The sequence below is a fragment of the Anolis sagrei genome, chromosome 1 (assembly GCF_037176765.1).
Source record: "Anolis sagrei isolate rAnoSag1 chromosome 1, rAnoSag1.mat, whole genome shotgun sequence".
Classification (NCBI taxonomy): domain Eukaryota; kingdom Metazoa; phylum Chordata; class Lepidosauria; order Squamata; family Dactyloidae; genus Anolis; species Anolis sagrei.
Window position 1 is genome coordinate 178,669,107 of NC_090021.1, and position 13,809 is coordinate 178,682,915.

Here is a 13,809-nt window from a genome sequence, read left to right on the forward strand (position 1 = left end):
GGGTCAGGACCCCTGGGGGGAGTCACGAGGGGGTGTCAGGAGGGGTCACCAAAGACCATCAGAAAACACAATTACTTTCTGTCGGTCATGTGGGTCCTGTGTGGGAAGTTTGGCCCAGTTCTGTCAGTGGGGTTCAGAATGCTCTTTGATTGTAGGCAAACTATAAATCCCAGCAATTACAACTCCAAAGTTCAAGGTCTATTTCCCCCAAACTCCACCAGTGTTCACATTTGTGCCAGATCTATCATTGTTTGAGTCCACAGTGCTCTCTGGATGTAGGTGAACTACAACTCCCAAACTCAAGGTCAGTGCTCACCAAACCCTTCCAGTATTTTCTGTTGGTCATGGGAGTTCTGTGTGCCAAGTTTGGTTCATTTCCATTGTTGATGAAGTTCAGAATGCTCTTTGGTTGTAGGTGAACTATAAATCCAAGCAATTACAACTCCCAAATGTCAAGGTCTATTTCTCCCAAACTCCATCAGTGTTCACATTTGGACATATTGAGTATTTGTTCCAAGTTCGGTCCTGATCCATCCTTGTTTGAGTCCACAGTACTCTCTGGATGTAGATGAACTACAACTCCAAAACTCAATGTCAATGCCCACCAAATCCTTACAGTTTTTTTCTGTTGGCTATTGAAGTTCTGAGTGCTAAGTTTGGTTCAATTCCATTGTTGGTGGAGTTCAGAATGTTCTTTGATTGTAGGTGAACTATAAATCCCAGCAATTACATCTCCCAAATGACAAAAGCAATCCCCCCCAACCCCACTAGTATTCAGACTCGGGTGTATTGGGTATTTGTGCCAAATTTGGTTCAGTCAATGAAAATACACCAGATATTTACATTACAATTGATAACAGTAGCAAAACATACAGTTATGAAGTAGCAACGAAAATAATTTTATGTTTGGGGGGTCACCACAACATAAGGAACTGTATTAAGGGGTCGTGGCATTAGGAAGGTTGAGAAACACTGGTCTACAGGGATCTTTCGTAAAGAACTGTTTTATTAATACTGTCCTTGCAAGCTAGGGATATGGATCTCTCAAATATCCCCAAATGTTTGCCACTTCTCCTTGATGTATTTATTAAGTCGCATGCTGAACTGGTTCTTCGTGGCCTGAGGCCAAAATATTCCCAAAAGCACTGGCACATTCAAAGCTCCACAGAGCTTTTGTGCCATCTTTCCCTTTCTGTTGGCCGGCTGTTATTTAACTGTTGCCCATTTGAAGTCTCAGCAGAGACCGCCCTGTGAGTGTTGGTTCCTGGAGAGGCTGTCATTCAGCATTGCTCCACTGATTCAGAGTAAAGGAACTGAAGAGCAGTTGTCATTATGCCCAATATATTTTAGCCTATTTGAGGGCAACGAGCCTGCTTCCTTCCACCTTCCTGTTGCCCTTTTGTGGGTGGACAAAATAGCTTTTTATTCATTCACACCTTTGGCCTTTAAATGGGATGGCTGTGGAAGGGGTACTTGGTGCTCCTTATGTTTGTGATGCATTTTCATTCTGTGTCAAATCACAGGTTTCTTTCCCTGCATTTTTCTGTTTTTCCCCAGGCCTTCCCATTTCTAATCTCTCTTTAAGTTTGCATTTTAGAGACAGTATCTGTGATCCCACTCTAGCCTCAGCTGTTTTTTTCTCAAAGGGCTCTTTTGTCCCCTTCCCTGCAAAAATTGAGTGATCTACCAATTCTTTTAAGGCTGTGCCTGTTTGTAAAGGAGACAAAAATAAGAACCCCAAAACTTAACAGGGCAGATAGTTTGCCGAGCTTCAAAGCAGTGAGCGCAAGAAAGGGGAGAGCACAGCAAAGAGCCTTCTTCATCTTAGACACCAGTCTCCTTCCCAAAAGCCAGTTTGTGGGACAGGGAGGGGGAACAGCTGGCCTATTAGCAGCTGAAGGGATTAGGGTTAGGCCTTCTGGAAAGGGAGGCCACAAAACCCATGCTTCCGTCCACTTGGGGAATCTATAAAGAATCCTACAGCCTTGCTCTAATGTCTGGGTTTTGGATGCCTTCTTGCCCATAAGCTTGTCTGGACAGTTGTCTTTTTGAAATCTTATTTTTATTAGACATTTTCAAAGGGTATGGTGGGGAAAGGAGAAAGGGTAGGGTACTTGTATTAGCGTTAGTAAATTAAATCTTAACAAATATCTAGTAAATCACTGAGGGAGAGGAAAGTAGTATAGAGGGCAAGAGGGGAAAGTATTATATAGCATTTTATTGTTACATCCAGTCTCTATTACTCTAAAACCCATTATTCAAAATACTAAAGTTTTGAAAAGTTTGATATATCCTCTGTATCAAAGAGAGAAATATTATTAAGTAAAGTAAAGGTTTCCCTTGACATTAAGTCTAGTCATGTCCGACTCTGAGGGTTGGTACTCATCTCCATTTCTAAGCTGAATAGCCAGCGTTGTCCATCGATGGCTCAAAGATCATGTGGCCAACATGACCTGCAGAAGAGGTGCCTATTGATCTACTCACATTTGCATGTTTTCAAACTGCTAGGTTGGCAGGAGCTGGGTCCAACAGTAGGAGCTCACCCCATTCCCTGGATTCGATCCGCCAACCTTTTGGTCAGCAAGTTCAACAGCTCAGCGATTTAACCCACAGCGCCATTTAAAACCTCATAATCTTAACTTCTTAAACCTTCTTCTTGGCCTTCTGTCTTGTTCCATTTTTCTTGTTTTCTCCTTTTTTTCCCCCTTAAAAGTTTCTGGATACCTTCTTGCCAGTCCAGTCTTTACAAAGGAGATGTAAAGAAAACCATCCATACAGTCAAAAGCTTGTATGGGTGTTTTTGGGTTTTTTTATATCTCTTTAGGTCTTATCATCTCCATATTTGCTGATGCTTTAGTTGCTTCTTTGCCAGAATTTCAATGCTATGTGACACTAAATAGAGTGCAGTGTTGGAGGAGAAGAAGACCAATCCAACCTACCTCCTCTTACATGGGTCTCCATAAGCATCAGTCCCCCTGTTCAGGGCTTGTTGGACCAGCCTTAACTCCAGGTTACCTGCAACCTCATCAAAAAGACTGGGTGAAGTGTCCCGCTTTGCCGCTGGACAGAAAGGGCAGCAGGGCGAATCTGTTGCCCTGTGAGTCTCTCCATTGCAGTGATACTTTCCACATCACATGTGAGAAGTGTTGCCCTCCTGGCAAGGGTCCCTGCTGGTGCCATTGGAGCCAGCACAACACGGGCAAGCTCCCGTGTTGTGGGAAAACATCCAAGGACAGGGTGGAAGTGTCCTAAGAGGGTAAAATTGCCCCGTCTGATGAGGCCCCCCATAGAAGCCGCACAGAATCTGGAAACCTCATGGGTTCCATAATGTCACACTGGAGTTGTCCCTTGCCAAGGTGCACCTAGGAAGGCTCCATTGCGAAACAGGGAAGATGTGGCCTTGCTACCTCCAATTCATACTCATTATGTGTTTCCCTGTACCTTTATTTGTTATTCAAGCACACTGCTTTGGAACTGGGCCTTCAGAGCATCAAAAGCATATACTTACTGGATGTCAACAATTAAGATTTCTTACATACTCAAAAGGCTGTACAAAGCAATTGCATTAATTGAAAAACTCTGATGTAATAGCCAATTTTCAGGCCTTGCAGCATGTAGGTGAGGTACATCAACTAGCTGTACTTTCTGGTTGATACCTCCTACACACTGATCCAGGTTCTGGAGGTTTTCAGTTATAATAAAAAGGAGGCTTCAGAAAGCCAAACCGTATGCTTCTGTATCTAATTGTCTGTACAAGTCAAACAGATGGGCATAGATGGCCCCACTCTGGCATGTTTGAAGCATTAGTCACTTTGGATCCATATGCAGCAGTTTTTGAACTATATCCATTTGAGCTGTCCTGAACACCTTTTCGGAAAGAGGTAGGGCCTTAACAAATCGGATTTCCTTAAAATGACCCCTTCAAATTATGGAACTCCTTAAAAACCCCTTTTAAGAATAATCTTAACTGGCTGTTATAAATAATATGTCATTATTGGGGCAAAAAGGAGGTGGGATTTAATTGTAAAATTTTGTTGAAATGACCCTAATAAATTTTGCGACTCATTTTTAAAAAAAACTTTGGTTTTATAATAGAGATTTATTTCAAGTGACTGCCATAAATAACATGTCATTATTAGGGCAAAAAGGAGACAAATAATAATTCACCTACATAATCAAGAAACACAGGACTCTGATGTTCACAGAAAGAGTAGGATAACCCATAGTACCGTAACTCTAGGGCTTGTATTGCAGTGCAAAATATTTCCTTACTAATAGGGATGTGTATGCATATAGTGCCTTAAAACATGTCCATCAATGACAGTTTAATTCATATTCCTGACTGAGAATGGCCTTATAGGGTTATTCTGAATACATATTTTTTAGGACAAATTCTCTAGCACAAAAATAGGATTTCAAGCCAAACCTCATCTGATCGGATGCCCTCTCAATCTTTTGAGCCAGAAATGTCATCATCCTCTCCATGCTGGCTGGGTCTGGTGGGAGTTGTAGTTCAAAACACACAAAGGTCATTAGATTGGCTCTCCTTTAATGAGACATATTTAAAAGACAAGGAATGAGCACGTACCCTTGTGCTAGAATGCAGGTTCAATGCTTGTTGAATCAGTTGTTGATCTCTGTGACAATGTAAGAGTACTGTACAAAGTTATTCCTTGGCAGAGTCCCCCTTCAGCTCACTTACTCAGCATTGAAAGGCTTTTCAGTCTCCTGGGAACTTGGCTCTGTTCTGCGCTGGCCACACATAATTAAGAAGACGAGGAAGAAAAACGGCATGCCAGGTTTGGATCAGAATGTAGCTGCACACAATATACATGAACGCTCTTATTGGTGCAAGGGAGGCCAATGAACCCATAGGATCCGACAGAAAAATCTACAAACCTTCAACTCTTCATGCTTCCCGCTGAACTCCTATCTCATGTTTCATCAAGTCCTTGTCCCTGCGAGCTTGTTCTAATTCAATGTGTCATTTGTATTTCAGAGGAGAACTAACAGACAAGTGAGAGAAGAAAAAGGCAAAGTTTCCAACAGAAGTGTTGGATTAGACACTGCTACTTCACCACCTGCACAAAACCTACACTCTACAGATGAGTTTCATCTGTCACCGCCTACACAGTGCTGGGATAAGGATGGATCGGCCCAATATGGAAGCTTCCCTGGATTCAGCAGGAGCGATGACATGCTGAAGGAACTGGATGATGGGCAGTTTGACCAAGAAGATGGAGTCACTCAGGTCACTTGCATGTGACCAGGCACTGGATTAGAGGGACCTGTATATATTATTTCCAAAATGTAAAAAATAGATTCACTTTTTATATGCATTGGCAGTTTAGGAAAAGCTTGTACTTCTCCTTTACCAACTCAGCATTTACACTCCTAGTGAGACTCCATTTACGTAGTGCCTAACAAAGAGTTTGCAATTTTATTGTTCCTAGGACAGGGCTATGAGCCACTGATGATGATCTCAGCAGGCATCCTTAACAACTGGACAGGAAATAACTGCAGATGGGGTGTTGGCTTCAATTGAATGGCTTATTGGCCTATGCATTTTGACTAACCCTGTACAGTAGTGTTTTTCATGGGTTATTTTTAATTTCCTAAGGCTTAAGAACAAATAAAAGTTGTACATAAAGAATTAGGCATCATGCTCAGATCTCTACTTTAAACTTACACCGTACTTTTAGTCCAGAACTCAATAATATAAAATTGGTACTTTAAAGCCATAGGCCATTTAACTGTTAGGCCACATTCTCTGTCTTTGGGTCTAAAGAGCATAAGCAAATTTCAGCCTGTACCTTAAATTCACTTTCTGTGAATCGTATGGACTTGTCTGAGACTTCAAGTTACTCAAAATGTCAACTGTAAACTTGTATATCATGTACAGATTGCTTTTAAAAATGCAAATGGTTTCAGCAGATATGGGGGTAATTCTTGAGATCAGGGTAACCACACAAGGAATATAACCTATGTGATACATTTTGTCAGTGCAAATGGTACTTGCAGAGAAGAGTGCTTCAACACCACAGAAAAAGCTATGTCTCTTAATGAATGCTCCAGTTCATTGTCAACCCTTTCTCTATTTAATGGTATTTGCATTTTTTTAAATGTCACTGCATATTAGCATGTAATATGATAGCTCTGTCTCAGGTTTGGCAATTGGCCTCTTCAAGCTTACTATTATTAGTTCAGTGGTCTCACATGTTTCAAAAACCCTCACGTTCCTACTATTCTTGACCATGGAAACTGGCTACAGCTCTGTCATCTGATGTTTGGTGTCAACAGCAACTCTGCTGATTTAAGGAGGAAAGCATAATCAAGGTTTCCATAGCTGCTACTATTAAGATGTGTTTTCTAGAACCATTCCGCATCAATGTTTTATAACTGAGCATGCTATATTCTGATATACACACACTTTATATAGGAAGAAATATTTGCATGTATTTCTTCCTATACAAGGGCAAATCCCACTGCGTTCAAGGAAATTATTCCCAAATAAGATTACATTTTAGTTCACGACCTGATACTTAAAAACTTACAAATAAAAAAGAAACAAAGAGAATGGCAAAACTGTACTCACTCTATGTTTGTATTAGTCAAAGGCCTTAAAAACACCTCAACTGTTGAACAGTTATAAAACTAACAAAAACATCAAAAACAGATTAAAAAACGGCTCAAAATGCACATTTGAGTACTGTTGTATTTAAATCTAAAGATGAAAAGCTTAATACTTCTGTTTGTTTGTTTTCAGTTTGCAATACGGTTGGCCCTTCATATCAACCAGTTGAAAATAATTTTGAAAATCCAAAAAAATAAATAAATCAGACTTGATTGGCCATTCTCCAAGCTCTATGCTGACGCACAGGCATACCTTTCCTGTCATTTCTCACAGATATTTTGGCTCTTGGTGTGTAGTCATCTTTATACTGTACTGAACATGGAAGATAAGCCAGAATATAGGATGGATAAAGTATGTTATATCAGAAAACCTTTTTTGTTGTTTAATGGCTGTGCATAGCCTTAATTAGGAATAAATTATTTGGAAATCCAGATTAATTTTCTTCAACCCCCTCCCCTCCCCAATTGAGTAGGAAGACTATTTTGGCAAGCTTGTACTTCAATAAAGTCTTATGAGTGTTCAGATCTCCTACTTTATGATGCACACATCTATCCTGATACCTTTTGTATGATTTTGGGTAGTTAAAGACATTATTTACATCAAGTAAAACAGCTCATCTTTAATATTCCTCAAATCTGAAGGGTTAAGTGTCCCTCTCTTGGTTAAAGAATTGCAGAGGGAGAACTGATTTGTACCATTTTTTTAAAAAAAAAATCCAAAATGAGAACCATTTAGCAAAATAGACTGGTATGGAAAAAGAAAAAGATTTAATTGCAACCTCTACTTTTTACAATGTAATTCAAAGACAAACATAGCTCAGTTTCCCTATAATGCAGAATGCAAGTTAAAACCTTCAATATAGTTACCATACAAAGTCAATAGTTCACTTAATTCTCACCGCAGTTCCATAGTATCAGGCAGGCACATGTGCACACACATTATCAGAGGTACTTGAGTCAACAGCATTAAGGAACATTAGAAGCAGTATCCTATTTAGGTTATTGACTTAAATTCTGTCATATAAAGTCAAGTTTACAGTGCAGCATAAATGGAATTATTTAAGAACAACTGTTTCAGAGGCCTCTACTAGTACAAGGAAACATGTTAAGATTTTCTTGCAGCCTCAAACACCACACAATTTCACAGAAATGCTATATGACACCATTCATATTCTGACTGAAGCAAGCAGTCAACCCTAACATTGCCGAATATATCCTGGTACCTCCCGAAATGAAACTCCTCAGCCAAAAGCTTTGAGATTTCATTCAGATCGATGTTGCCCAATGTAGGCCTCACTTACATGTAGGCATCACGACATAACTGCTGTTGCTAAAACCCCTCTGATATCATGACCCTGTTAACCTTCAAAACCATTTTAAAATACACAATAAGAAGCAAGAACTGTGTCAACCCATTGAAGAATGTCCAGCCCAGTTCTCCAAAGCTGTGCCACCAGCCTTTCAACTACAGCGGGGCTTGTGCCAAAACCCACTGAAGATCCTGTTTCTGTCTCATTTTTGGATTCCCTTTATATCAATCTTGCTATGAGATGAGTCAAATTTGCCACGGTTTAGTTTTATTTTTTTGCAATTAAGGCAGGTCTAATGTGTACTTTGAAATAAAATGATGAATAATAAAATTATGTAATAAATTTCAGCTTCAATTCCACTTAAATGAGTAACCGCCAAAATGAAGCAGATTAAATAAAGCTCGCTTGGCCACATAAAAAAAGCCAATTTCTGAAGGAAAGGGAGTCCCAGTTTATGTCTTCAACAGGACAGGACCATATGCCAACTTTCAAAAGTTAAAATCTCATCCAGTTTGATCTAACAACAGTGCTAGTGCTTGTAGATATCTGCATTCACATACATCCAGCATAACAAAGCCTTCCATAGTTGTTTTTTTAAAAAATATTTAGTTCTACAGCATTCAAAATAGTTCAAACTCCATTAATTAGTCCTCGTGGAACCTTAGCTCTAATGCAAACCTGAAAATTCTATTTAACAAACATACATTTAGATTTGGGGAAGTGTGGGTTGTGTTCAATTACTGAAACATAAAAACTGATATTATTTGGATAGAAGAAAGGTAGGAACTAGCTAGTACAGACAGTTAAGATCCAACGGTTCTAGTAAATGGAATCCTTTTGCTACAAGATTATTTTGGCACACTCTGCTGTAGTGTAACATTAATGTTTAATGCGAGGTATAATCTGTAAGCAATTACTATAAATATGCACAAGGTATAAGCCACAGAGTACTTAACTGTAGGCAAGAGGAAATGCACAATGTCTTTATCCATTAGTGAGGAGTACAGATACAAAAAATATGGAGGGGAATCTTTGCCTGGAAGTGACTGAACACATGACCTGTTGTGATACATAAGAAAGCCTCCACTGATACAGAAAGGCAAGTCCAGAAAGAAACAGAGAGCTCCAGAATACATTATGGCAGCATAATAAAAATTATCCTTTTGGTATTAATACAGTAATCATGAATATTTGGATACACACATACTACCATAGTTTACTACATTATATGCGCACACCCAAAAGCAAAACCTGGAGACTCAAATAATGGGGCTTTCTACAAAATATAACAAAAGCTAGAATTAAATGGATTTGCAAGTTTATAAACATAAAGTTCCAACTTCATTAGTACAAGAAGCTTTAGGTTTAAACTGGACAAAGTTTGAAGATTGTGATCCAATGATTGTTTAGCAGCAATTTTACAGAACTGTAAATTCTTTTATTAACAGGCAGTATAAACAGATAATTCTAATTGTATTTAAAAACCATGAGTGCCACATTGAAGAATATACAGCTCATGAATAACTTAAACCATATCCCATATTAAGAGGCAACGCACACAGCATACAAAAAGTATTCTAAACAAAGCTCTAAAGATACATGATTGAAGTTTCTAAAATGGTATATACAGTACATAATGTTAATTATGTGTTCGTTTCAGTCCACGGTACTCATCATGCCTCACTCTCCCCAGAAACTGAATTCTGTACCTCCTCTTCTAAAATCGGTACGATCAGGTTATCCTTGGACATTAAGTTGTATTTCATCACAAACTTGGTAAATCGGTGACACAAAAAGGTTTCATTCTAGGATCACAGAGAGAATTGAACAGATTAATACATGCACAATTATTCAAAGTTATTCAGGATCACTTTAAGTTATAATTATATAGAGCTCTCTATGTAAGAAACAAATTGTGGTACACTATACTGTAACCCACCAGAATGCCCAATAATTTGCTCTTATGACTCAAAAAAGTACGGTAGGCAAGCATGGATAAGCAGCCCAAAGAACTTTAGCAGAGCTGGGCATGTCAAAAAACTAGTAGCAACATTTTAGACACAGAATTACATATAGACAGTTAGAGACCTTTGTCACCTTCTTATCTAAACAATTGCTCATGCCTAAATGCAATTGCTGACTCCAGCTAGTTTGCCAAATAGTAAGTCATTTACTAAATCCCATTTATTCAAAAGGTCAGCTCTAAACTGGGACTGGTAACCAGATTTAGACTTAGTACATTAACACACTGGATGACTTATGTCCAAGCTAATGAACAGCCTAGTGAAAATTTATACTATCCCAAGGTAAAGGCATACTTCATCAAGCACAGTTAGGGAGTATTTTCTTTCAAACTTCAGGTCCCACTGCCTTTCTTAGACCTTCATAAATCAAGCATGTGATATATATTCTTGTTGTAATTAGTGCACAAATATCATGTGCCATACCATACATATTAAAAATAACATGAGGTACACATATATTTTAGACTTCAACCAATTCTAATTTTGTGGAGACAAAGAACAGGATCTAGCCATGTCTCTAAAAATCATTTTACAAGTGGATTTTAGAGGCAAAACCGCAGTTTTATAAAAGCAAAGAATGCTATTCAGACAACTGCAAATTTCAAATTGCTGCCTGTTGTCTCCTCCAGGGTTGAGAAAGGTAGATATAAATATGGTAAATAACTAAATAAACTGCAATATGATCTCAATTACAATGTCCCATTAACAGAACAATCCCAAACATCTGTACTCAGAAGTAAAATCCACCCTGTTTAATAACACCATGTAACACGATTTTTGTTCCTGGGTTACAAATGTCATTTCCTACTTGGTTCTATCATAAAAATGGGAAAAGTTTATTAAACTGAAAAAACTTTGTTTTTGTGGGACATCCTGCTACACCAGTGGTTCTCAACCTGGGGTCCCCAGATGTTTTTGGCCTTCAACTCCCAGAAATCCTAACAGCTGGTAAACTGGCTGGGATTTCTGGGAGTTGTAGGCCAAAACCATCTGGGGACCCCAGGTTGAGAACCACTGCGCTACATATTCTGCTATAGTTTTTCAGTGAGTATCTCATTAGTCTCTCAACCAATTCAACAGTTTGTAGCAGCCACAAAAACCAAGTTTATGGAGTATAACAACTGCTTTCAAAGTAAGTACCACACAATTAAACAGGAAATAACACTTTCAAACCAGGAACAGTACATTTTTCAAATTTTGTTACATAGTGTAATGCTCAATCTCAAAAGCTGCAGGATAATTTTAGCAGCAAATCCCACTAAATTCAATGAATCTTGGTTCCAGGTAAGAAGTCACAGGACTGTAGCCATAGTATCAGAGTACTTACTTCATATTCATCAAATATTTGACGGTGATGAAAATACGCATGTGAAAATATTCTATAAATCCTACGACAAACCGATCCTAGTTTGGCTACAGACGATTCCTTTATGCTAACTCTGAAAAGACAAAAGGTAAACATTACAGACAGACCTGACTTATTGTTACCGTGTGAAATGTTTATGCATGCACAATAGGAAACATCAGTAATTAATGTTATGTCAAGAATCATTTACAGTGAGAATTGATTCACCACTCTAAGCATTCCTTGAGAACCAAGTACAAATACTGAAAAATCCAAGAAGATTTCACTGGGGGTTTACCTGCTTGGAAAATATTTATTGCTATTCAGAAGACATGCAGCTCCATCCAATGTGTGTCTAGTGTAGTCAATGGCAGGACACTAAAAACAGAAAGCAAGAGTGATATTAGACTATGAACAGTGGACTGTATATAACAATACTTTTCCTTGTTGACTGACATGGTAGATTTAGCCAAGTAAAATATGAATATTGTATTTCAAATGGCACATCAGTTTCAAGTTCCAGAACAAAAACGGTTTCAAACACGCACAGCTGACTTACACCTAACTTTTAAACAAACATACTTGGAAGCAAGTGTTGTTGATTTCCTAAGAAATATAGATCAATATGAACTAAACTTTCTCTTGTGGCAAAAGAAGCCAAACTTGGACTAGCAATACTCAATATGAATGTAGTTAAATAACAATAGTTTTTAGCAAGATGGACACAACCAATGTTCTAGATCTGTAGAACCAGGGACTGCTGTGTTATCACTGAATGTTCAAAGCTAAATAGTCCTATTGCTTTTCAAAAGTTCTCAGTCACAGTTGCTCAAGTCTCATAAGTCATTTTTACAAATTTACTTTTGATGTTGTTTCAGGCAAAAAAAACTAACTTTAATGTCATCAAGTAAAGTCAAGAGAATTCTTCCCAAGCAATGTGAATCTTCAAGATGAGGGTCAAGGATGGCAAAAGTTATATTAAACCAAGTCTGTCAAATTACTGCTATGCTACCTTTTTCACAATGCTGCCATGAGATGAAGTAAGAACTCAGTTCAAATGTGTGCAATAACTCAGGCAGATGCAACCATGAGTTAAGCCTTATACACATTCTTCAATGTGCATAGGAACTTGCCACTGAACAGAGTCTCTCAGAGACAAGACATAGAAAGTAGATAGTAAGGCGTGCTTATTTCTTTCTATACACAATAAATATGTCAAAGTAAGAGTCACAGAGCAATAAGGAGTAAGTAATGTGGTATCCCTTTTCCATGTTCCCCTACTTACTTCTTTGGGAGTTTTATGGGCTGCACAAAGAAAAATCCACTGTTCTGTTGCTGTCATTTGTGTGCATGTGTCTGGATGACATTCAGTCTGTAAAAAAAAAAGCACAATATGTAACAGTAAGCATAAGAGCAAAAGTAGTCTTCTTCAAATAGCTTTCTTTGTCTACTTACCCCTATAGTTAATCAAAAACAAATAGCTGAAAAATATTAAGTTTGTAACAAAGAACAGAATTTATTCTCAATTGTCAAAACATACATATCACAAAAGGTATTACCTGAAGTTTAACTGCCAGTCCATTAAGCTCAAGACAGAACTGCCTAAAATTTTAGAGGAAGAGGTTGTTAGACAAAGACTAAAGATGGTACAAATGCCTACAATTATTTAATACAGGAATAGTCAAAGTAATCACAATGGTTAATAATAATACAAAAATTCAAAAACTCTTCAATAAAGCATGTCACTATGTTATAGGAAAGCTCACAAGATTTAAGTAACTTGTGTATTAGTTCTAGGAACCTGTGTAAAATGTATATTCTATGCATGGAGATTACAAACAATGATAATCCATATTAAGTGTTTCACGAAGCAGGCATGATATTTTAGAAGATTTTACCACCCATGCTTTCTCATGTACATGAGGCATTTATACCCCAGTAACGCATATCCCTGAACATGGCAGCCATCTACACGTAGACTACATAGGGGAGGCAACTTCAGTGTGTCAGGCCACAACCTTTCTGTCAAGCTGATGAGATTTAGCAGCAAATCACACCAACAAATCTGGACAGTAAACCAAACAAATCTTTAAAACAAAAAAGGGTTGGGTTTTTAAATTTTTCTACTAAAATTAGCAATACATAGCACAAGGAGGGAGATGTAGTTTGCAAACACACCTAGAACAATAGCCTCCCAAACTTTAACAGCACTGACATGTGTCAACACTCTTGAAGGCCTCTTGTAAAGCCTCTTGAACTCTGAAATCATCCTTAAGAAAAAAAGTTAAAATGGCTTTTAACTTGGGCAATCCTTACTACAATATAGGAAATGAAAGCCAACCATTATCAAAAATCCTAATCCTGAGATTGAGAGCACATTGATTCCAACATTTAGAATTGGGGCACATATATACCCAAACACATGCAGCTGAGATAAAATATAGTAGTTTCTATATCATCCAACTGTATATTAAATATAATACAGTATGTCATTTAA

The 13,809-nt window shown here is 38.1% G+C and overlaps 2 protein-coding genes across 2 annotated transcripts in view; one reads left to right on the forward strand and one right to left on the reverse strand.

Moving 5' to 3' along the window:
- The window catches only part of RFTN2 (raftlin family member 2), a 43,692-nt gene extending 38,353 nt beyond the window's left edge, over nucleotides 1–5,339 (forward strand). The window contains exon 10 of the mRNA XM_060781057.2: nucleotides 5,000–5,339. Coding sequence (XP_060637040.2) covers nucleotides 5,000–5,266 — 267 coding nt within the window. The 3' untranslated portion in view covers nucleotides 5,267–5,339. The remainder of the gene's footprint in view (nucleotides 1–4,999) is intronic.
- A 2,045-nt stretch (nucleotides 5,340–7,384) lies between these two features.
- The window catches only part of HSPE1 (heat shock protein family E (Hsp10) member 1), a 36,508-nt gene continuing 30,083 nt past the window's right edge, over nucleotides 7,385–13,809 (reverse strand). Inside the window, exons 4-8 of the mRNA XM_060781079.2 lie at nucleotides 12,872–12,914; nucleotides 12,598–12,684; nucleotides 11,611–11,690; nucleotides 11,295–11,406; nucleotides 7,385–9,748 (exon numbers count right to left, since the gene is read on the reverse strand). Coding sequence (XP_060637062.1) covers nucleotides 9,617–9,748; nucleotides 11,295–11,406; nucleotides 11,611–11,690; nucleotides 12,598–12,684; nucleotides 12,872–12,914 — 454 coding nt within the window. The 3' untranslated portion in view covers nucleotides 7,385–9,616. The remainder of the gene's footprint in view (nucleotides 9,749–11,294; nucleotides 11,407–11,610; nucleotides 11,691–12,597; nucleotides 12,685–12,871; nucleotides 12,915–13,809) is intronic.